This window comes from Periophthalmus magnuspinnatus, chromosome 20 (assembly GCF_009829125.3).
Source record: "Periophthalmus magnuspinnatus isolate fPerMag1 chromosome 20, fPerMag1.2.pri, whole genome shotgun sequence".
Lineage (NCBI taxonomy): Eukaryota > Metazoa > Chordata > Actinopteri > Gobiiformes > Gobiidae > Periophthalmus > Periophthalmus magnuspinnatus.
The window spans coordinates 27829572-27853871 of record NC_047145.1 but is presented as its reverse complement, the minus strand read 5'-3'; the positions used below and the strand labels follow the sequence as shown (position 1 = coordinate 27853871).

General features: G+C 41.3%; 1 protein-coding gene across 1 annotated transcript in view; it reads right to left on the bottom strand.

Annotated features, from left to right (window-relative positions):
* The window catches only part of LOC117388170 (cadherin-12-like), a 281473-nt gene that overhangs the window by 189980 nt on the left and 67193 nt on the right, over positions 1 to 24300 (bottom strand). The window contains 3 exon segments of the mRNA XM_033985644.2: positions 16645 to 16764; positions 22007 to 22246; positions 22249 to 22298. Coding sequence (XP_033841535.2) covers positions 16645 to 16764; positions 22007 to 22246; positions 22249 to 22298 — 410 coding nt within the window.

Here is a 24300-nt window from a genome sequence, read left to right as displayed (position 1 = left end):
TTTACAATTGGCTTTCAGTTTAAAGGGTTGGCTGTCAGTGTCCACTTAAAAATAGTGGCTTAGCATTAGTCACTTTCAAAGATCATAATATAGTGTTGTCACATTACTAAAATTTCAGTCTTGGTTTTGACACTAAGGAATAGACTTGATACTCAATAGCAACTCTGATACCACAATGACATAAAAAAAACACTCTTTATTTAAATATTAAATGGTAGTAATTTGTTTTCTATTCTCATGTGTCCTAATAGTATCTGTGTAATCCCTCAGTGTCCAGTAGGTTCATAGTGGTCCATAGGTGTATACTAGTCTATGTGTCTTATACTTGTGAAAGATACAGCTCAAGATCATTCTAAAGATATTTAGGAAAAGGTTCATTTCTGTCCTTTGAATGTGACTTTTTTTTAGTATTGATACTTGTTCAAACGAGTATCTAGTTTCAATACTAGTTTTAGGATTAATTAGTATCTGGTTTTTTTATACATTTTACAAACCTAATATGCAGTAGCTAGACAAGCCTGTACTGTGAACTCTTTAAGTTGGTTATTACATAATCTTTGTGAGAAAGCCAAACCAGTATTACATTATATTAATTTATCTTATTTGCACAAGATGACAAAAAGTCAAATGACAGATGCTTCTGGTTAGATTTTTAAGACTGACTGAAAAACTAGCAAATGCTAGCTAGCTTGTGTCTGTAATGTAATTTGAGAGGAACTTATTTAACAGCATAAAATCAGCTCAGCTGTTGTAGTTCGGTTAAGTCGGCTCATTGTGGTCAGATAGTGTTAAAGAAGAACTAAGTAACTGTGGGCACTGTGGCCACTGTGGCGCACGCTCTGCTGCGACAGCACAGTCTCTACACGTAAACGCCTCGTCTGTTTTGCATGTGTGTACCAGCGAAAATGACAAAATACAAGTGCCTAATCATAATCTGCGTATCTGTAACGCTACTTCTTCACTGTGAGTGCTTCGGAATAAAGACGGCTACTGGTGACAAGCTACTCACCTATAGCAGATTGGAACTTATGTCCCTTCGGAGCTCCCCACCATGTCACGTCAAACCAGCCATAGAGTTGGAAAGGGAGCTTCGACCAAGGAAAAGGGGAAAACGTGGAGGAATCCGAAGTCGACTGAGAAGATGCCCTTTCAAACCACCTCTACCATCTATCATTCTGGCAAATGTCCGATCACTTTGCAACAAAATGGACCTGTTGCATGCCCGATGCCGGTTCGAGCGGGCCTTTAGGGATATCTGCATCATTGCCCTAACAGAGACTTGGCTGGACAACTCTGTGTCGGAGGAAGAGGTGAGTTTGGACAATTTTACCCTCATCAGAGCAGACAGAACAACTAAGTCGGGCAAGACAAGAGGAGGGGGAGTGTGTATTTACATCAATGATCGGTGGTGTAGCAATATAAAAGTACATCACATCTCATGCACCCCGGATCTAGAAATGCTCACAATATCACTGCGTCCCTTCTACCTTCCACGGGAATTCCCTGCTATTGTTGTAAGTTGTGTGTACATCCCACCTGACTCAAACTACAACAGAGCGGCCGAAGCTGTAGCCGGAGAAGCTAACACTATGCTAGCCAAGTATCCCGGTGCTCCTGTGTTTATTATGGGAGATTACAACAACTGCAGACTGGATCGTGCTCTGCCTTCGTTTGAGCAGTACGTGGATTTACCAACTAGAAGGGGAAACATACTGGATTTATGCTATGGGAACATAGCAAACGCATTTCGAGCCTGCTCATACCCTCCGCTTGGACTCGCGGACCATAATGTGATCTGTTTACTTCCTGCCTACAGACAGGAACTGAAGCGAAGCAAACCTCAGACTTACACTGCCCCACAATGGACGGAGGAGGGTATTGCTCAACTCCAAGGTTCACTGGCATGTACAGATTGGGACGTATTTGAGGGGGATCTGGATGACAAAGTAATAACAATCACGGACTATATTAACTTTTGTATTGGTACCACCATTCCAGTGAAAACTATTAAAAAGTACCCTAACTCTAGGCCATGGATAACTTCGCAATTTAAGAAGTGCCTTGAAGACAAGCACAAGGCCTATATGTCCAAAGATGAGGGTGCACTCAGAACAGCAAACCGCTCAATAAAGAATGAGGTTTTCAGTGCTAAGCATAGATACAAAAAAAAGATAGAGCAAAATTTTGGCAATATGAACACCAGACAGGCATTCCAGATGGTTAAGACTCTCACCGGGGGTCCTCCCAAATCCCAATCGGTAACATCAATAGAGTTGGGTAACGACCTAAACATCTTTTTCAATAGATTCAACACACATGACTTTTCACAGGAGTGTGTCAATGAACTGAACAATCTCCCTCTTCCTGGGGGAGATGGGGATGTGGCTCCTTTCACAGTTGAGGACGTTCGTGGCCAGTTGAAAAGGTGCAAGCCCGGAAAAGCACCAGGACCAGACGGCATATCTGGGAGGATGCTGAAAACCTGTGCATCTGAACTGGCACCAGTGATTCACTCTCTCTTCAGTGAGGTGTATGACAGCTGCAAGATTCCCTCACTGTGGAAAAAAGCCACTATCATCCCAGTACCCAAAAAAAACAGACCCAAAGAACTAAATGATTACAGACCAATAGCCCTAACATCCTTGATCATGAAATGCCTAGAACACCTACTTCTTGGAATAATTGTACCAGTCGTCAGACGGCAACTGGACCCACTTCAATTTGCCTATAAGGCCAGGAGAGGGACGGAAGACGCTGTGGCCTGCCTGCTGCATCTTCTTCTGGAACATCTGGACTCTCCTGGCACTTCAGCACGGATTCTCTTTGCAGACTTCAGCTCCGCTTTCAACACAATTCAACGCCATAGACTCATATCAAAACTGAACCAACTCCAGGTTCCATCACGACTCATTCAAATAATACACAGCTTTCTTTCAAACAGACAACAGGCTGTCAGAGTTAATAATGCAATCACAGCCCGTCTTACCACCAACACCGGAGCGCCACAGGGCTGTGTACTAAGTCCATTCCTATATACTTTATATACAAATGACTGCACCAGCCCATCACCTGGAACAGTATACATTAAATATGCAGATGATACAGCTATATTAGGACTTCTCTCAGACAGCACATCACTTGGACAATATCAGAACTCTGTATCACACTTCACCACATGGTGTAAAGAAAATCATCTTCAACTCAACCTCAAGAAAACACAAGAAATGACCTTTGGCCCTGGAATATTTGACCCTACCAGTATTGACAATATCACAATAGACACTGTTGAACATTTCAAATATCTTGGACTCACAATTGATCATAAACTGACTTTTGACTTTCACACTCAAAAAGATGCAATCAAAGACTTTCTGTTATCCGTAAGTTAAAAGGACTCCATGTTTCACCACATCTACTGCTTATTCTGTACACCAGCATCATCCAACCTGTCCTACTGTACTGTTCACCATGTTTTCTTACCATGCTCACAGTTAAAAACCGTAATTCATTTACAAAAATAACCCACCTAGCAGCAAAAATCATTGGTCTCCCTACTCCCAGTCTGTCACAGTTAAACTCTAAAGCCATCACTCGTATAGCACAGACAATAACACAGGACCACACTCACCCACTGCACCGGTACTTCACTCTACTGCCTTCAGGACGACGATACAGGACTCTCAGATGTAACAAAGCACGCTTCAAAAATAGTCTCATACCCACAGCCATTATTAACTTGAACAATTTATAGACTACGGAACTCTAATTATCATTATGCACTTTTACAATGTCAATTACCTGCCTTTGTGTTTGTCCAATATATGTGATGTTTTTGTGTGGCATTGTATGTATGTATGGCGTTTTTCTCTGTGTGTTTTTGACTGTGAAGACAAATTTCTCCTCGGGGACAATAAAGTAACTAACTAACTAACTAACTTTAACCTACAGGTTGTTTGTCTCTCCACGCTCCCCATTGGTTAGTTGAGTGCTCATATTTGTTTGTACAAAGCCAGTGAACACTGCATAAAATGTTTCAGGTGGGTAATGTTATTTTACTTTATCTTATACATAAGCTATCTTGTAAATATACTGTGTACATGCTCTGTGAGTCTTGACATTGGTAATGACGGTGGAGTAGATGCGGTTTGGGCTTACCAATGTTTCTAACTATAACCAAAAGACAAAGATGTTGAAAGTAACTACTATGTACCTAAATAACAGCATTCAAAAGTCCCCCCTTAATCCTATCCGCATTGATCTGACACAAATGCGTTACTGTTAGCCTAAGGCTAACTTTACATTAGGGCTAAAGTTGCTTATTGCTAGGTTTACAAACTGACTGACAATGCTGATTGCCAACAGAGAACACATGTAGCTGCTAAAACATATAACATGACGGCATACAGATGAAACATCAGTCTGCCTATTAGAGATGTAACCCTGATGTGATGAACAGTTTGATCATAGACAAATGTGTTACCCTGTTTGATGCTGGTCCTGAAATTAGCCATAGTCAGATATTACATCAGGGGTGAATTAGCACATTGCTCTTGTGTACGCAAGACAACAAGTGACACTAGTTGCACATTTTGCCTGCAGATGTACCAGTGTACTAAAGCAAACAATTATTCTAATTACAAAACTAGAACAATGATACCACAAGTAATGCATAGAAGACAATATGGCCATATCTGCATATTTTGCACCATTCTTATTCCTTGAGTTATCTTCATTCCTCAAACACCTTTCCCAGATTGACTTGCGTGTTAGCTCTGGCCCTATCTCATTCACCTTTTCTTTTTCTTGTGTCCTCGAACAAAGGCTTCCTTTGTCTTTTATCTGGTTGTACCATGGCTGAGGTCTCACAAATGAACACCGGACATTTGTTCTTGTAGTGATCTGTGGACAGCACCAGTAAGGGGTGTGTTGCAGTGTGCGGTAAAGCAATTTATCTATCGCAATAACAAGAACAGACTCTGAGAGTTGACCACCAGGTTGGTGGCAACCAAGTTGCATGTTTGTTTTTCTGCTTAGAGATAGCTGGGGGAGCCAGTGGACCCTTCAAACACCCCAAAATCACCTTTGTAATCACCAGAGAGGCTTTGAAAGACATTAAATAAGTTAAAAATGTCACATAGTTCTTCTATAAAACAAAGCTTAGATTAAAGTCTACAAAATTAGGTCCAAAAATTGAATAAAACTAGATCAGAACCAAACGACATTCAGATGTCTTCACCTTCAAACAAGGTATAATCAGAAGAATCAGAATCAGAAGACTTTTATTGCCATTGTCAGTAAACACAACTCACAAACTAGGAACTTTCTTCGGTGATAAAGTGCAACATAAAAACACTGAATAATAATAATATAGAAAAGTAGAAGTAGTATAAGTCATTACCAATCCAGGTGTATAGCAGGATTTTTTTTTTTTTTTTCAAATAACTACCTTCACACCCCCTGGAAATGTTGATGATAACAGCTGCTCTGCACATCTTTATGGGATGGCTCTAGCTGAAAGTGGTTGAGAAAAGGCGGAACATCATGGCAAATATTTTATGTATGTAAATTCACAAATATGCAGGTTATAGGGTTTTCAGGTTAATATCCAGGTTAACTTCAAAGCCGCAAATGAAAATGCATTTCAAATGATGAATCAAGATGAGGGACCAAGCTAGTAGATACAATGCTATGATAGGTATAAGAGTGTTATAAACACAAACTCTAGTCAGAAGTTGTGGCAAAGTTAAACTCATTTACACACCAGTACTATGCCAACATCTGTACTTTTCGGTAACTCGATCAGCTCCAAACAAATTTCCCCAAAGTCATCACATTTTTCTGAATCTGTTTATTCTGTCAGAACATCTTGTCCTGAAAACTCATTCCTTTTACAAGGCGCCTTGACATTTTACATCACATGATACATCGCAAAAAGCATTGATATTTCTTTACCATCAGAACACCATATTTACAGCTATAGCGCAGTTCAAGTAAATTACATATCACTCCATTTAATCCCAGTTCTGATGACAGGAACAGAGATTCTGCAACTTCTCAATCACATTTTCAAAAGTGGCTGATATAATAGTTGATACCTGAGACTGCCTGTTTTAGCTAAGAGGCACTTCTGATTAAATTTGACCTTTACTATCTCACCTGTCAAATAAATTATTCACTAACTCTGGCTCAGGAGAACATATCTTTAACATTGATTTGACTTGTCCCTGAAGTTCCACTTTTTGTTTCTTTTATTTTGCTAATATATGCCAGATCTTGTGTCTCTCACTGTTAGGAGGGCTATTCACTGGGGATACCATTTGAAACTGACAAAGTTTGATAACCTTGTTTTACTGTATAATTATTTGAATGTATTCAGTAGTTGTGCGAGATGGCAGAGCGTATTTTTGGTCCAAGGTTCTTTGTGGATGTGGCTGGATTAATCACTTTTTTACCTATTTGTGCACAGAAGGTTTTGCAGTTTTAAAATGAGACCTTACCTGACTTCTCCTGTCCCCTGTAATGAATTCTAGATGTATGTTTGTGCATTTTGCATGGGTTAAACATTCATGCTACCTCCTAACTTTCTTTTGTGTTTAGGTAATTTTAGCACATCAAGAAACAGAAACTGGTGGTATAAGCAGAGGTGGGTAGGACTCCGTTACATTTACTTGAGTAACTTTTTAAAGACATTTTATAATTTTACCAAAAAACATACATTTATTCTAAATACATTTTTAAAATAAAATGTTTAATATTACTTAAAAAAATGTTTTTATTTATTTTTTATTTAAAAAAAAAAAAAATTGGGGGGGCAGAGCACGAATACGAGGAGAGGGAGTCAGCAACTAGAGCGAGTCAGCGACTAGAGTGCCCTATTGTTTTTGTACAATTTTGCAGAAATTAGAGTTCAGTGAACTGTAATTTTCAGTGAAGACCCTGAGAAAAAATAATGAAAGACGGCTCAGTAGCACCACCTCAAAAATTTATTTACATTGCACCAATGGGAGCCTGGCCCAGAAAAATGTCATTGTAGACAAATTAAACTTAGCATCAAAACTAGGTCATGTCAGGACATGTAAAAAATTATATTGTGCCCTGCCCTAAACCCTATAGGAAGTCAGCCATATTGGATGAAACCCCGGATTGACAAAATCAATCATAATCTTTTGACATCTCCTCCAGCAGTTTTCATCAAAAATATTTAAAACTTGGCTAAAAGACACAAAACCCTTGTGCAATACAAGTTTATCAATTAGCTTTTAAATCAAATGTTGGCCGTGGTTGTGATAATTTTTCTACAAAATGTCAATTTTTTACAAAATTACAAAAATCTGTCATAAACATTGTCAGACACATTTCTGAACTGGAATAATGACATAATGACATGCAAATTAGGCTATATCTTTTAATATGATTCTATAACACCCCCTTCAAATTTTGCCTATTTTTTTCATTGTGGACACATAAAATTTGGCTGTAACATAAAGCATCTCGAGAAAGTATATTATGGCCCCGTCCTACACCACACAGGTCATCAGCCATATTGGGATAAACTTGAGGCATCCAAAATCTACACCTCGTACTTTAACAAACAAACTGAAGCAATATCATCAGGACATATCTCAGATAAAAAGTTGTTAAAATAATTTATATAAACCCTAGGGTGTGGTCATAACGAGCTTGTAACAAAACAGTCATTCTGACAGTATAAAAATCCCTGTAACTTTTCTAAAATTGGACAGATCTGGATGTAGCATTGAATTTATATTTTATCTTTAAAAGTGGCTCTCCAGTGCTTCCTGCAAAATATAGTTTGTCCTAGACAAATAAAATTTGGTACACAGACCCTATATGTCATTCTGAACAAAAATGCCAATGAAGATGTCCCCCTATCTACAGCCGCATTTACATGACCAGGCTTCAAAAAAGTCAATGGAATGTGAAAAAAAAAAAAAGTTTGTCATAATACATTGAAATTTGGTACACTCATTCTTTTGGATCAAAAATATGCAAATGGACGAAATGTAGACACGTACTTTAATAAACTAGTCCTGATGGACTTCAAACTGAGGCTTCCACATCAGGACATATCTGGGAACAAAAGTTGTTAAAATAATTTACAAAAGGCTCAAGGTCCGGTGATGATGACCTCTAAACGAAGTGGCCATTTTGAAAGTAAAAAAAAACAAAACAAAAAAACATCGAACATCGTCAGATTCAGACAAACCCAAAATAGCATCTGTGTATTTTGATGAGCTGGACAAAATGATGTGAATGAAATTCTATCTTTAAAAATGCTCTCCAGTGCCCCCTGCAAAGTTATGTTGGACCGTAAACATTTATCTTCAACATGACACTGGAAATATTAAATCATATGTGATGCTGTGCTATGTTGAAATGCAGCGCTCCCACTGTGGCTAGCCCTTCCGTGGCCACAAGCATTGCGTGGGCCCTTTACCATGGCTTGTAGTTTAAATTTTTATTTTATTATTTATTTATTTTTTTAAGCAACAGTACTTGACTAAAAGTTTTGGCTACTCTCCCCTCTGTGAGTATGTCTACAAGTGACAACATTTTTATGTTGACAGTATGAAATGATTTGAGCATTTGTGTTTCTTGCACCGCACTTTCAGGTACGATTTAGTTTGTATCATTTTTTGTCCGGCTACTTTTTATGTCACTACTTTGCACTTCTACTTGAATAATATTATTTTAAAGTTACATTACTCTTTAAAGTACTTACTCTGAGTACTATTTTAGCTGCTCTACCCACCTTTGGGCACCAGTCACATTACCTTGCATGACTCAATAATTTAGTTACTACTATACAATTACTACTACCTGGCTCACCTGAGGCAGACGGAGATACACATGATACACATGGCTGGCATTCTGTGTCAAGCTAAACAAAATATCCAAAATATGTTGCTCATATAGAGGCCAAATTTGGTAGGCAAATTTAAAGATGCACAACATCAACATCTGAATTTCCTGTTTGTTTATTTTTCTGTTTGTTTTTGTGCGTAGGGTGAGTGGCAACACTCATGCCTCACAGCAAGAAGGTTTGGCTCGATCCCCGGGTCGCCCAGGCCTTTCTGTGTGGAGTTTTGCATGTTTCTCCCGATGTCTGGATGGGTTTCCTCCGGGTACTCTGGTTTCCCCCATCAACCAAAATATGAACACCCTTCGAGACAACTGTTGTTGTGATTTTGGGGCGTTACAAAAATAAAATGAATTGAATTGAATAACATTTCTTGTAAAAGGTTGGCCACCTGCTTGTCTTGATGGAGACGTTATTGCTTTGCTTGGAATGTTATATAGTATGGTAGTAAATATATATATAAAAATATATATATTGTATTTATTATTATTATTATTATTATTATTATTATTAGTAGTAGTAGTAGTAGTAGTATTAGTATTATTAGTAGTAGTAGCAGTATTACCATCCATCCATTTTCTTCCGCTTATCCGGGGCCGGGTCGCGGGGGCAGCAGTCTAAGCAGGGACTCCCAGACTTTCCTCACCCCGGACACGTCTTCCAGCTCCTCCGGTGGGACCCCAAGGCGTTCCCAGGCCAGCCGAGAGACATAGTCCCTCCAGTGTGTCCTGGGTCTTCCCCGGGGCCTCCTCCCAATGGGACATGCCCAGAACACCTCCCTAGGGAGGCGTCCAGGAGGCATCCTGAGCAGATGCCCGAGCCACCTCAACTGGTTCCTCTCGACGTGTAGGAGCAGCGGCTCTACTCCGAGCTCCTCCTGTGTGACCAAGCTCCTCACCCTATCCCTAAGGGTGCGCCCAGCCACCCTGCGGAGGAAACCCATTTCAGCCGCTTGTATCCGCGACCTTGTCCTTTCGGTCATGACCCAGAGCTCATGACCATAGGTGAGGGTAGGAACATAGATTGACCGGTAAATCGAGAGCTTTGCCTTTGGGCTCAGCTCCTTCTTCACCACTACGGAGCGATACAGCGACAGCATCACTGCAGACGCTGCACCGATCCGCCTGTCAATCTCACGCTCCATCCTTCCCTCACTTGTGAACAAGACCCCGAAATACTTGAACTCCTCCACTTGAGGCAGAGACTCACCACCCACCTGGAGAAGGCAAACCACCTTTTTCCGGTCGAGAACCATGGCCTCGGATTTGGAGGAGCTGATTCTCATCCCAGCCACTTCACACTCGGCTGCAAACCACCCCAGTGCCTGCTGCAGGTCCTGGCTCGAAGAAGCCATCAGGACAACATCATCTGCAAACAGCAGAGATGAAATCCTGTGGTTCCCAAACCAGACCCCCTCCGGCCCCTGGCTGCGCCTAGAAATTTTGTCCATAAATATAATGACAGAACCGGTGACAAAGGGCAGCCCTGGCGGAGTCCAACATGCACCGGGAACAGGTCCTGACTTACTGCCGCAATGCGAACACAGCTCCTGCTCCTGTCATACAGGGACCGGACAGCCCTTAGCAAAGAGCCCCGGACCCCATACTCCCAGAGCACCCCCCAAAGGACACCACGAGGGACACAGTCGAATGCCTTCTCCAGATCCACAAAACACATGTGGACTGGTTGGGCAAACTCCCATGAACCCTCAAGGACCCGATGGAGAGTATAGAGCTGGTCCAGTGTTCCGCGACCAGGACGAAAACCACACTGCTCCTCCTGAATCCAAGGTTCGACTATCGGTTGGATTCTCCTCTCCAGTACCCTGGAATAGACCTTACCGGGAAGGCTGAGGAGTGTGATTCCCCTGTAATTGGAACACACCCTCCGGTCCCCCTTCTTATACAGAGGGACCACCACCCCAGTCTGCCATTCCACAGGTACTGTCCCCGACCGCCACGCGATGTTGCAGAGACGTGTCAGCCAAGACAGCCACACAACATCCAGAGACTTGAGATACTCAGGACAGATCTCGTCCACCCCCGGAGTCTTGCCACTGAGGAGCTTGCCAACCACCTCAGTGACTTCAGCCAGGATGATGGACGAGTCCACCTCCGGGTCCCCAGTTTCTGCTTCCTCCTCGGAAGACGTGATAGTGGGATTGAGGAGATCCTCAAAGTATTCCTTCCACCACCCGACAACATCCCCAGTCGAGGTCAGCAGCTCTCCACCCGCACTGTAAACAGTGTTGGTGAAGCACTGCTTCTCCCTCCTGAGGCGTCGGGCAGTTTGCCAGAATCTCTTTGAGGCCATCCGATAGTCCTCCTCCATGGCCTCCCCGAACTCCTCCCAACCCCGAGTTTTTGCCTCTGTGACTGCCGGAGCCGCGGCACGCTTGGCCTACCGGTACTCATCAGCTGCCTCAGGAGTCCCACGAGCCAACAAGGCTCAATAGGACTCCTTCTTCAGCTTGACGGCATCCCTTATTTCCGGTGTCCACCGGAAGTTCGGGGATTGCCGCCGCGACAAGCACCGCAGACCTTACGACCACAACTACAAGCAACCGCATCGACAATAGAGGTGGAGAACATGGCCCACTCGGAGTCCATGTCCCCAGCCTCCCCCGGGATCAGGGAGAACCTCTCCTGGAGGTGGGAGTTGAAGACCCCTCTGACAGAGGGCTCCGCCAGACGTTCCCAGCTGACCCTCACGATGCGCTTGGGCCCTCTCTTCAGCCGAGTGTCCAAGACACGCGGTCGGAGGTCAGATGACACGACAACAAGTCGATCATCAACCTCCAACCTAGAGTGTCCTGGTGCCACGTGCACCGATGGACACCCTTGTGCTCGAACATGGTGTTTGTTATGGACAAACTGTGACTAGCACAGAAGTCCAATAACAAAACACCACTCGGGTTCAGATCGGGGAGGCCATTCCTCCCAATCACGCCCCTCCAAGTGTCACTGTCATTACCCACATGGGCATTGAAGTCCCCCAGGAGAACAATGGAGTCCCCGGTTGGTGCACTGTGTAGTACCCCTCCCAGGGACTCCAAGAAGGCCGTATATTCCGCACTGCTGTTTGGCCCGTAGGCCGACACAACAGTGAGAGACCTGTCCCCGACCCAAGGCGCAGGGACGTGACCCTCTCGTTCACCAGGGTGAACTCCAACACGTGGCGGCTGAGCTGTGGGGCAATGAGCAAGCCCACACCAGCTCGCCGCCGCTCCCCGCAGGCAACGCCAGAGAAATGGAGAGTCCAACCCTCTCAAGGAGTTGGGTTCCAGAGCCCAAGCTGTGCATTGAAGGTGAGGCCGCACTATATCTAGCCGGTAACGCTCAACCTCCCGCACAAGCTCAGGCTCCTTCCCCCCCAGCGAGGTGACATTCCATGTCCCCAGAGCTAGTCTCAATGTGCGGAGATCCGTCCCCCCAGCCATTCGACTGCCCGCCCAGATCTCTCTGCACCCGCCCCTCATGGCTCCTTTCGCAGGTGGTGGGTCCACGGGAGGACGGCCCCACGTCGTTCCTACTCGGGCTGGGCCCGGCCGGGTCCCGTGGGGAAAGGTCCGGCCACCAGGTGCTCGCTGCTGAGCACCCACCCCAGGCCTGGGCTCCAGGGTGGGGCCCCGGTAACACCAGTTCCGGCGACATAACTGGCCTCGTTGTTTCTCTCTTCATGTGGGGCTTCTGAACCGCTCTTATTCAGACCCGTCTCCCAGGACCTGTTTGCCATGGGTGACCCTACCAGGGGCACGAAGCCCCCGACAACATAGCTCCCAGGATCATTCGGGTGCTCAAACCCCTCCACCCACGTTAAGATGGCGGTTCGGGGAGGGAGGCAGTATTACTATATAAATTTAATGCCATAGTGTAGAACATCACTAGCAAAAAATAAAATAAATGAATAAAAAATCAAAAACATCTTCATGGTAGACAAAGCAAATAGTAGACCACCCATCAGAAATTATATATTCAGCCTTGTTTATGAATGAAACATTTTTGGCCTTTGAGAAACTGTTGATACTGGAGCATTTGGCAGACTTTTAGTAAAGACTTCAGAGGTCACATTTTTATATAGTGCTTTTCCACCCTCAAGGCGCTCAAAGCACAGCATGAAGGAACCATGTGGGTTAAGTGTCCTGCCCAAGGACACAACAACAGCATTCATCTGTGGGAGTTGGATTCGCACCACCAACCTGTGGGTCAGTGGCTCAGATGCTCTACCAAACTGAGCTACTGTCAACCACTGGTATGTTTAGTGTTGTCTCCATGGAGATGCTACTGTTTGTTTTGTTTGTTTTTTGTTTTTTTTTTATCTGGAATGTTCCATAATATAGCTATAAATGTATCTAGCCCCATGGAGACAAACAGATTAAGCCACTGACCCCAATGATCCATTTTACAGGTCATAGTAAAATGGAACATTACAGGCCATCTGATAGCAACCCCCATACTAATAACTAAATACATTTAAGAAAATTAATCAAGTGTAGAGTGAAATTCTATGATTCCATGGAAACAGAAACTTTATACCATACTTCGGAACATTCACCATAAGGACAGAGACATTTTCTACAATACTGTGGAATATTATAGGAAATGTAACACCCTCCAGGTTTGTGGAGATGCAAGCTAGCTCACAGTACGGATACATATTTTTCTATGTTTTTCAGTGCAATGAAATACAACAACAAAAAAAGAAAAACACAGTTTTCATGTCTCTTTTTCTAAACAGTCACACAACTGTGGCTTTAACAAATAAATAAATACAACTAGCATCATTCAAGACATTAGTGTAATGGACCCTTTGTCAAAACGTGACTACTTTTGCATGTTTTATACAAGCTATTTTAAATTCAAATAGATTTCTTCTCCTGCTGCAGCTCCGATCATTATCACAGGAACATGAAGAGAGGTGTCCTGCTGACATTTAAAGACTAGCAGCGTATTTACAATGTAACTCCAACACTCGCAGCCTCTCGCCAATCTCAAATTTTCGCAGGCTATACTTCAGCGAGTGCGGCTTCATCTCTCCCACCTACATGTACAGATAAAAAAAAAACAAATGAAAAAGGATCATTTTGGGGCAGTTTTTGCACCTGCTTATTTGCATATAGAGCAGAAGTGAGACCAGATCCAATTGCTTGCTGTTAAAGCCAGGTGGGAGAGAGGAGCCGGAGATGATATGCTGTATGGGAATACTTACGTTAGGAATATGAGGGCAGAGTAAAATAGTTTTTGTGTGTGTGTGTATCATGGAGTCACGTGAAAGACACTGTGATACTGTGTGATGATATATTTAGGGGCAGATTCAGGTCTTCAGTTCAATGGTATTATTAGTATTATAGCGGTGGCATTGTCATTTTTGATACAAAAGGGAAAGGTTTAATATTGATTTAGATTTTTTTGTGTGTGTGCAAATACGCAATTTTTAATTAATGCACAGCTATAATGAATTTGAATTTTATTTATTCTAAAGGTGGAGGATTTAATATAAGGTTTGTGAGTTTTTTGCCAGTTTCTGTGCCTGCTTTTTATTTACTATGTTTGTTTGTTTTTGTTACATGTTATATGCGTGCAAAAATGCAATTAATCAAAAATGTGTTTCTGTTAGATGTACAGTGGCTATATCGCGGTTCACCTTTTGCAGATCTTTTTTTAAACCCACAATGTTGCACTGACAAAGGCACCTGTGCTTGAAACCAAAGGGCTGCTAAACATCGCAGAAAAAGTTGGACTTCTGGACATGCTGAGGGAAGGTAGAAGTTATGCGGCTGTTCATCACATAAACAAGGAGGAAAATAACATAAGGACGACAGCAATACGTTTTAACAAGGATGCAAAAAGGGTTGTAACTGCTCGCAACAAGACCATCGCAAGGATGGAGTCTGCGGTGGAGCGGCGTGAGGAGGAAGAGACTCAGAGGAACTCTGAAATACTCCCGAGTCACTATTCATCATTTCTTATGTATCCAAACTTGTAGGTTGATCATTAAAATTGTATTTGTTACAGTATTTCTAAAAACCGTGATTTTTATTTACAGTACAGTATAGTATTTGGCTTCATTCTATAATACTGTGCTTTTTTTTTTTTAACCTACGAAAGTTTTAACTTTGAGTGTTTAAACAAGAGAGAAATGTGAGAAAATGTTAATGTCTGTCTGAGAAAAGTGTATAAAGTGTATGATGAAGGGTTTTCCAGCCTTAAAACATATATAATAATTGTTAAAAATAAAGGTTTCTACTTCGTGGATTTCCCCTATTGTGGGTTATTTTTGGAATGTGACCACCGCAATAAATGAGGGAACACTGTAATTTAAATTGAATGATACTAGTTCTGATGGATGTTGAGCTTCAAAACTAATTTAGTGTTTAGTATAAATTAAAATACTATACTGTGGGTATTCTGTCCAAAGGCACCATTTTTGTCTAACAATTGCCTTCAGATTACGTTTATTTGTATTTTACTTTAACTTTACTAAAGGCATTTGTTCATCTTATTCTTCAACCACTGTATTTGGAATCTGTGTTTGATCTGTGGTTTACTACAACCCCAGGGACTTTCTCAATATCTTGAACCAGGATATTGGTCAGGAGAACCTAAGTACAGGTATGTGCCAACCATATCTGCAGTTCCTCTATGTGCCATAGGAAGAGCTTATGATGAAAATAACTAAAATTTTGCCTGCCTATATCTCAGTTAAACTAAAATAGCTTGATGTCATCTTGTGACATTCATGAATGAGTCTGCTCTTTTGAATGGTTCCTTAACGTGAATGGTTGGAACCAGGTCAATTTTCTTACACACAAATCATTACAGAAACAGAGCAGGTGACACAAGTGAGAGTTTTCTGCACAAAAAACAGATTTGGCATCATAATAAAAGTTACTTTTAAAAATTATTATTATAGTGCAATGTTTTATTTAGATTATCCATTATTTCCAAGTGTAACACTCCCACTCTCAGTTTGAACCATTTTAAATTCATCTGAGCCTTGGTAATTTCTCTTTGTGATTAGCTTGTAGATAAAATGAGTTCTCACAGTGGCTTCTGTCCTGTAGCTAAATAAATAGTCAAAGACCTAGTCCTTTGAACGGCTCTCTGAAATGAACGGACCCAAAAGATTCGGATCCAACAAAGGAGCCGAAAGTCCCATCACATCAGTCCTTCTTCATTGTGTGATTTGATGCTGCTTCTTGGATATTGATTTTGATTTGCATAAAAATCCATGTTAATTTACACCAATCCCAGGAGCACTTGCATGTCACGAGAATTAGTTGGGAATAAATGAAACCAAAAAGCAGTGGCATTTTGTGAAATATAAAAGCATACTGCTCTCCCTTTTGATGATCTGCCACCTGCTTGTCTCTTTGGAGATGTTATTGCTTTGCCTATAATCTTCCACAGTAGCAAGCCCACTCACAGTAAGAATGTATATTTATGTATTTACTTTTTATTAGCACTGATTAATGATTGGCTGCAAGTGCTGGGGTTTAAATCGAGAGGATTAAGTTCAGAAAGCATTCCAACTGGATTAGAAATTGCAACCCAAATGTTTAGATCATTGTCTTGAGAATCAAAACCCCAAATAAACTATACTATTTTGTCGTCATGTCCAATGTTTTAGCAATTAAGAAAAAAAAACGGCATTATAGCTATCTGCCTTGCATTTGGCAACAGAGATAGGTCATGTTTATTAAATTTAAATTCACACACTATCCCTTTAATATTATACACCAGTATGAATGAGCAATGCTGTACCTGTCTTTGCTTCCACAGAGAAGTATGGCTGCCCATGCAGGATGCTGTACACCACTCGGGCGCTGTTGCCATAAGTGGGGTCGTCTGCGTCTGTGGCTCTTACCTGGGTTACGTATGTCCCTGTGGAGTGAAACACACATACACACACATTATTTTATACTGTGTCCATTGTATAGTATTGATCTAAAAATGGCTTAATAATAGGAACAGGTACACTGGCATTCTGGCTCTGCCTCTTCCTAGAAGCATTTCACCGTCACAAACAGAATGTTTTTTATTTATTAATTGACCTATTTATTCATTTCATCACAGAAGAACTGGGGGCATGGATAGGGGCTAGGAGAAGCCATTTGCCAAGCACCCGAACCGAGCAAGATAATGCAGGATTACTCAAACATGAATCTAAATACAACTTGATGTATGCCAATGATACAAAAATGTTTCTGCATAGCACCCATAGATCGATTTCAAGATTGTGAACCAAGAACTTGGTCAGGACAACCTAACTGAAAGACAAATATACAAATCTTACACAGAGAGATGAAACACGGTCACGTTCCCAATTCTCTCATTATAACATTGATTTCTAATGATTATGTAATACTTATTGACAAAGATGTGCATTGTTTAAGTAAAAAGTTTGATTATTCAGAGTTATGACATGAGCTACTACAAATGCCTTGATAAAATAAAGACAAGTTTAGAATCTAAAAGTTAAATCCAGGTTTCTTAGGTGAAGGGTGTTACATAGTGTTGGCTGATGTACTTCCATTCAGGATGCATTAACACAGCAGGTCTCAAATGTCAGCCATATATTGGACTGGAAACTCTGCTCTGTCTGAAAAGTCTCAAGTTTGGGTTTTAAACAGTTTTTTTGCACAACTTATTTAGCCTTTAAACACAAAATGAGGAAATATATAACCTTATGCTCTATAGTTTTACAACTTCCTTCATTTGCATACACCATGCATACCATTGTTATTCTTACTTAGCAGACCGAGCTGTTGGGTGTAACTCCTATGGTGTTGACTGGATTTGAACTTCAGGGTATTATATTGATAGCAATGAGGGCATTATGTTATGTCCAAAATATCAGCTAACTATATTCTTAACTTTCTGCAATTGCAATCTGTTGTTGTAAATATTTTCATTTATTTATTTATTTTTTTAATTTTTTAAGGTTCACTATGTAACCTACTGGTGGAAGGTCTGGTACTTGCTTATCTCCATGGAGATACTATTTCTTTGCCTGGAAAATTCCACAATATGGCGATAACTTGTCTGTCTTCATTCAGATAGCACAGGTGATGCAACCAAGGCTAGTTTACAAAATGTTTTTTTAAGCTCTTTCCAGAAGAGCATCAGCTACATGGAGACAAACAAATGGAATTCCCAGAAAAACTAAAGGTTACATAGTTCCCTTTTAACATTCAGTGTGACAACTAAAAACAATTGCAAGTACTTATGAATTCACATATTTTGGAAGCATATTGACTATTTAAATCTAGACTGTGTTTGTAGGTTGGAAGAATGCACTATTTACTTTTTTTTTATTTTTTAAACATTGCCACTAATTCATCAATGCCCTGGACAGAAATAGTATTAAGGCAGCTCTTTTCCAAATTGTGGTTCACACTAATTATTTGCAGAAGTGGTTGGTGCATACCACCTTAATTAACTGGCACTGAACTCCAATCTATTAATAAAGCCAATGTTTTGTGTATTAGGGGGAAAGAGCAGGGAGTACTGGAATCCTGCCGCGTCAGCGCAATTACTTCACAGCATTTGAGTGCGATGGGTAGACTGTCAATCAGAATTGAGATGGGCAACTAAAATGGACAAGGATAGGCTGTGTGGCAATTACCGTCACATCTAGAGGCTAAAATATATAACTAAAAGTTTAAAGGGCCTGTACCCATTTTTTTTATTTGAGAAAAATGTCTCTTGCACCAGTATAGATATATTGTATAAGCAGATCTGGAGGTGAAAATAAGCATTTTATTGTCCTTTAATCAGATATGTGTTAGTATGCTAGTTGTTGATTTTAATTTGATGGCAAAACTCTGCCCTGGTTTCTACAAGTTGTGAAAAGTGCTTATAAACTCACTGTGGTGAATAATTAGGATGATCAGAATGGATAAGGTAAATGAGGTATAACTTTGAACAGCTGCATACTGTTTAAATGGGTTTTGCTTTCTACGATTTTAAATATGTTCTTCTAGCTTTGTATTCATTTTGTATTTGCAGTAGATGTGCTTTCTGACATAATACAGTACTTCAGTGGTTTATAAGCCCCACCCCGCTGTCAATAAAAATGTCAAATGACATTTGAATACAGGAATAGACATAAACTGAAAAACAACATATTTCTAAACCCAGTCCTCTGTATTCTCTGCTCCATCTGACCCTCTACTCTGCGTCCTTTACACCTTCTGACCATTTCCTCTGCAACCTCTGTTCCATCTGACCCTCTCCTCTACATCCTCTGCTCCTCTGACCCTCTGCTCCTCTAACCCTCTCCTCTGCATCCTCTGTTCCATCTGACCCTCTCCTCTACATTAATCTGCTCCTTCTGACCCTTTCCTCTCCATCATTTGCTCCATCTGACCCTCTCCTCTACATCCTCTGCTTCTCTGACTTTATCCTCTTGTCAAGATCCCAGTCTGCCCTGTGTTTTGTGCTGTTTTACCACTCCCTTCTGTGTCAGAGCCTGGAGCTGGACTGAGATTCGGGCTCCTCCCATGCACACCTGCATGCACTCCTGTGCTCCATTTGAACATCTGTTCCAACTGACCCTCTCCTCTGCATCATCTGCTCCTTCTGAATTTCTTCTTTGCATTTTCTGCTCCAACTGACCCCTCTCCTCTGCTCCTTCTGACCCTCCTCTCTGCATCCCCCTGCTCCTTTAACCCTCGCTCCATCTGACCTTGTTCTCTGCATCTTCTGCTGCATCTGCCCTCCCCTCTTCTCCTTCTGACCCTCTCCTCTGCATCATCTGCTCCTTCTGAATTTCTCTTTGCATTTTCTGCTCCAACTGACCCTCTCCTCTGCTCCTTCTGACCCTCCTCTCTGCATCCCCTGCTCCTTTAACCCTCGCTCCATCTGACCTTGTTCTCTGCATCTTCTGCTGCATCTGGCCCTTCCCTCTTCTCCTTCTGACCCTCTCCTCTGCATTCTCTGCTCCATCTGAACGTCTCCTTTGCATCCTCTGCTCCTCTAACCTTCTCCTCTTCTCCATCTGACCCTTCCCTCTACATCCTTTGCTCCATCTGAGCCTCTCCTCTGCAGCCTGTGCTCCATTTGAACATCTGTTCCAACTGACCCCCTCCTCTGCATCAATCTGCTCTTTCAGAATTTCTTCTGTACATTTTTCTGCTCCCAACTGACCCTCTCCTCTGCTCCATCTGACCTTGTCCTTTGCATCTTCTGCTGCAGCTTGGCCGACCCCTCCCTCTTCTCCTTCTGACCCTCTCCTCTGCATTCTCTGCTCCATCTAAACATCTCCTTTGCATCCTCTGCTCCTCTAACCTTCTCCTCTTCTCCATCTGACCCTTCCCTCTGCGTCCTTTGCTCCATCTGAGCCTCTCCTCTTGTACATACTAGTCTCCCTCCTTTACACTATGTATTCCCTGTCCATCCACTGTATCATATAAAACATTCCCTGCTTTGTACATATTCTACTCTCTCAGTCTGAGACCTTAATCTTTACTAATCACAATTTATAATATGATCTGCCCCTCTGATATATTCATTCTTAATTGTTGTACCAGTCTCCCATCCAAGTTCTAACCAGGCCCGACCCTGCTTAGCATCAGAGATCGATCAAGGAGGTATTGCCCGTGCTTTGTGCAGAATACCAACTAAAACATGTGTGGGTTGTTAACTGTTAATAATCTGGAGAGCACAGCTGCATGAGTCACCCACACTTTGAAACATTTTCCATGGAGATAAACACTATTTATTTACTAAAAATTGACAAAATGTGACTTTAGACATACCTGCAGTCCCCCCAGGTGTGATGCCATTGTAAAGTATCAATACTAAACAATAAGTACATTAATTCAAATAAAAAGATAAAATGATTTTAGCTAACCCTGAAAAAAGAGTAGAAACCAAAAGACTATTCTGAGTAAATATCTTTTCTTTGTGAATCATTTTAAAACAGCATTCCCCTCTTGCTAGCACTAGTATACCACTGGTAAATGCTTTAATTTGTAGCCAGTATCTTGTTTTAATATTCTTTATGCTTTAATAACTCCTTTGTCTCCTGCTCTAATCTCTTTACACTTTCACTTTCATCTGCAGACTTGTGCAAACCCTCAGAGAGACACATTCATCTTACATCTACTTTTATTAAAATGTTCTATTATTATGGTTATAAATTATTCATTGTGGACTGAATAATTATTACATTAAGACAGTGCTCCACAGTCTGTTAGATTTTATACTTAGATGTTGTGATTCATTAGGCATTAAAACAATTAACATCTTTCAAATGTGCTAGTGCCATCCGTCCACATTCATATCGTGACTGCTTTCAAAGTTTAAATTTAGTCAAATGCATACTACTTCTATTCTGAGCTGACTGGCATCTCCACAACCCTGACTCTTAGTTGGTTTGGAGTAGGGCCCCTCCTGCTTGTTTCCGTGGAAATGTGACTTTAGCTATAATGTCCACAGTATGACATAAAATATATCTATTGCTCGGTTTCAGATGACATCACAGTGATATCCTATACAGACGGGGACAGCTAAAATGTATATTGTTAAAATGCAGACTTTCTTGTAATACAGTAAGACTAACTAATAAAAATGATCATATTCAACATTTTGGATATTTCATGGCAAAGTACAATCTAATGAATACCAATACCATGAAGAAACTTACAAAGTAGGTATGGTTTTATGGTCATGGGGCATGGGCCTGTCCTCCTGATTCAGTAGTGGGTGGGTTGTTGAGTCCCGTTGGGCCTACTTACGTCCAGGTTTAGTCCTTGTTTAGAGAAGCGTGGATAAAAGTGTACACCACTGGTTCCCAAATCCCCTTGCATGGAGTGTACTCTCTTGTTGGACAGGAGCAGTTATTCCCAGCTTCAAAAGTCGACAGTATAAACTAGTCAGTGTTTTAATAAAACACACACAAATCTCTTTGTGAAGACACGCAAAGTGTCTACGTTACTCAGAGTCACACGGCGCGTGATATGCAGCAGCGACAACTGCTGCCAGAGAGGCAGTGCAGGATTCTGTCTAGCAGCATCAACTGCTTGTTTTCAAATAGGGGTAACAGGTAGCAGAAAGACATCTCAATCTCACACTATAATAATCAGAATACATTTCTAAGCAGTATCTTTGCTGCACTTACCCACTGGTGACATTTCTGGCACAGTTGCAGTGTAAGGCCCCTCTAGGAACTTGGGTTCATTGTCGTTGATGTCCTGTACTTTGATGACAAACTCGGACTCAGGCTCCAGGGGTCTGTTGGTGTTGAGGTCCACGGCCTGAGCTCGGAGGGTGTAGTAGGGTCTTTCCTCTCGATCTAGGCTGCGTAAGGCATGGATGTCCCCCGTCGTCTGGTCTATGGTGAAGATAGAACCTGCACCTTCCCCGACAGAGTGTACTTCACAGCGCTGTCACCTTTGTCCAGGTCTGTGTGGCAACTGGAAGAGACAAAGGAAATATATTAAGTACTATTCATCTCAACTATAATTAAAATTGGGTTTTAGTCTTGAATGGCTGTTACAACACAAAGATATGATCAAAACATATTGCACATAGAAAGGACACAGAGAACAGGAGTAAGGGTTCAAAACTGTTTATTATTTTTCATAACTTCTGGTTCTTGTTAAGTTGGAAAGCGGCTGGGAGGAAAAAAAATCCTTATCAAACCCTGTGCCCGAAAAAAACAACAACAACAAAGTAACAAAGGAAAAAGACCATGGTGAGCCGGCCAATGTAAAACAAGGATGGTGCGTTGGACAGGCCAACCCTATACAGAGCCCAAGGAGCTGCCAGCACACCGCTGCCCCCGACCCTAGTGAAAAAAACAACCAATTAACTTCCTCTGCATTGAAAAAAAACAACAAAAAAAAACCAAAACAGGACATCTAGATTTACCAGGCCAAACAAAAGAAGCTAGGCTAACAAAAGCTATACGGAGACACCATGGAGACACCGGCAGAGAGCAGCGGCAGACCCAGAGTGCGTGGAGTATGTGCACGCTCTGACGCAAGGGAGCGGAGACCGGTGGAGCACGCCAGGATCACACTATTTAAAACCTCCAGAGCAAAACCAAAACAACCAGACGAGGACCAAACCAAAATAATAATAAAATTGTATATACTAAAATAACTAACTACTAACTAAATTAAACTAACAAAAATATACAGAAAAAATTAGGAATAACATCTTATGAATTAAAACTGAGAAAACTGAGAAGGAAATTGAGAAGCACGGGGGAATAAAAAGGTGCCCGAACCTAACAATGGCACTCTCCTTGGATGTTTACTAAAGTTTGTAGCTGCTTGGTAGCTAGCTGTAGTAGTATTAGAGGCAAAAGTAGAAGTAAAGTAGTAATAGTAGTAGTAGCAGTAGTAGTAGAGGCAGTAGCAGTAGTAATATGAGTAGTAATAGCAGTAGTAGTGGTAGTAGTAGTAAGAGTAGTAGTAGTAGTAATAGTAGTAATTCTAATAATAAGCTAAGATGTGACACCTTGATCTAAAACAGGGAATAGGACTGTGTCAGAAAAATATGACTGGTATATGAAGAGAAAATAAGATTATAAGTATTTAGTTACTCCCTAAAACTGGCCAACAGTTGTGTTCATATGGTACTCCACTGCATTGTGACTGTTCTCTAGGTCATTCTACAGCTTAAGGGAGGTGCAGTGCAAACATAATGACTGAATGAACACACAGGGGACACTCTGTCAAAGAACTGCATCTGAGGATGACAGCAGAGGAAAAGGGGAGGGGTTCAAATCCGCCGCTACAGTCAGAAGAAACATGTACTGACCAGAAGGATAAAACGTATACAGTGGTCCCTCGCTATATCGCGGTTCACCCTTTGCGGTCTCACTGTTTCACAGATTTTTCCAGTGCAATTCTACATGCTATTTTACAGTGTACGAATGTGCATTGTGCTCTGCGTCCTGACCGACCAAGGGACTGAAGACCACTGTCGATTGATGTCCATGCCGTGTGTCCCGTACAGCACAGAATGTGTGGGAGCCAAGTTTAATTCATATATAATAATGCATGCAAATTTGTGTTGATATTTTGTTATAAATGCTGTTTTATGTTTATATGAATAATTTAATATTGAAAGATTTTATATTTGATTTATATACATAAATACTACACTTGTTTTATTGCATTAATGTTGATGTTAAAATATCTTGTTATTATTTAAATTTATTTAACTTTTACTTAAATATGTTACCGTCACTTTAAGAGTGATAGCACACATGAGGAAAAGAGCACACACTTGGGAAATGTGCTGAGTTGAGGCAGGGCATAAAGACGGAGCCAAATGGTTTTCTTACCGTAGTATTGTTTATTTTTGAGAATGACTTGGTTTGATTACTTCTGTAAAAAAGGTCTGAGTTAAAATTTTGTAACTCTCTTTTTACATTGGAGTCCAGTGGAAGTTATTTTCTCT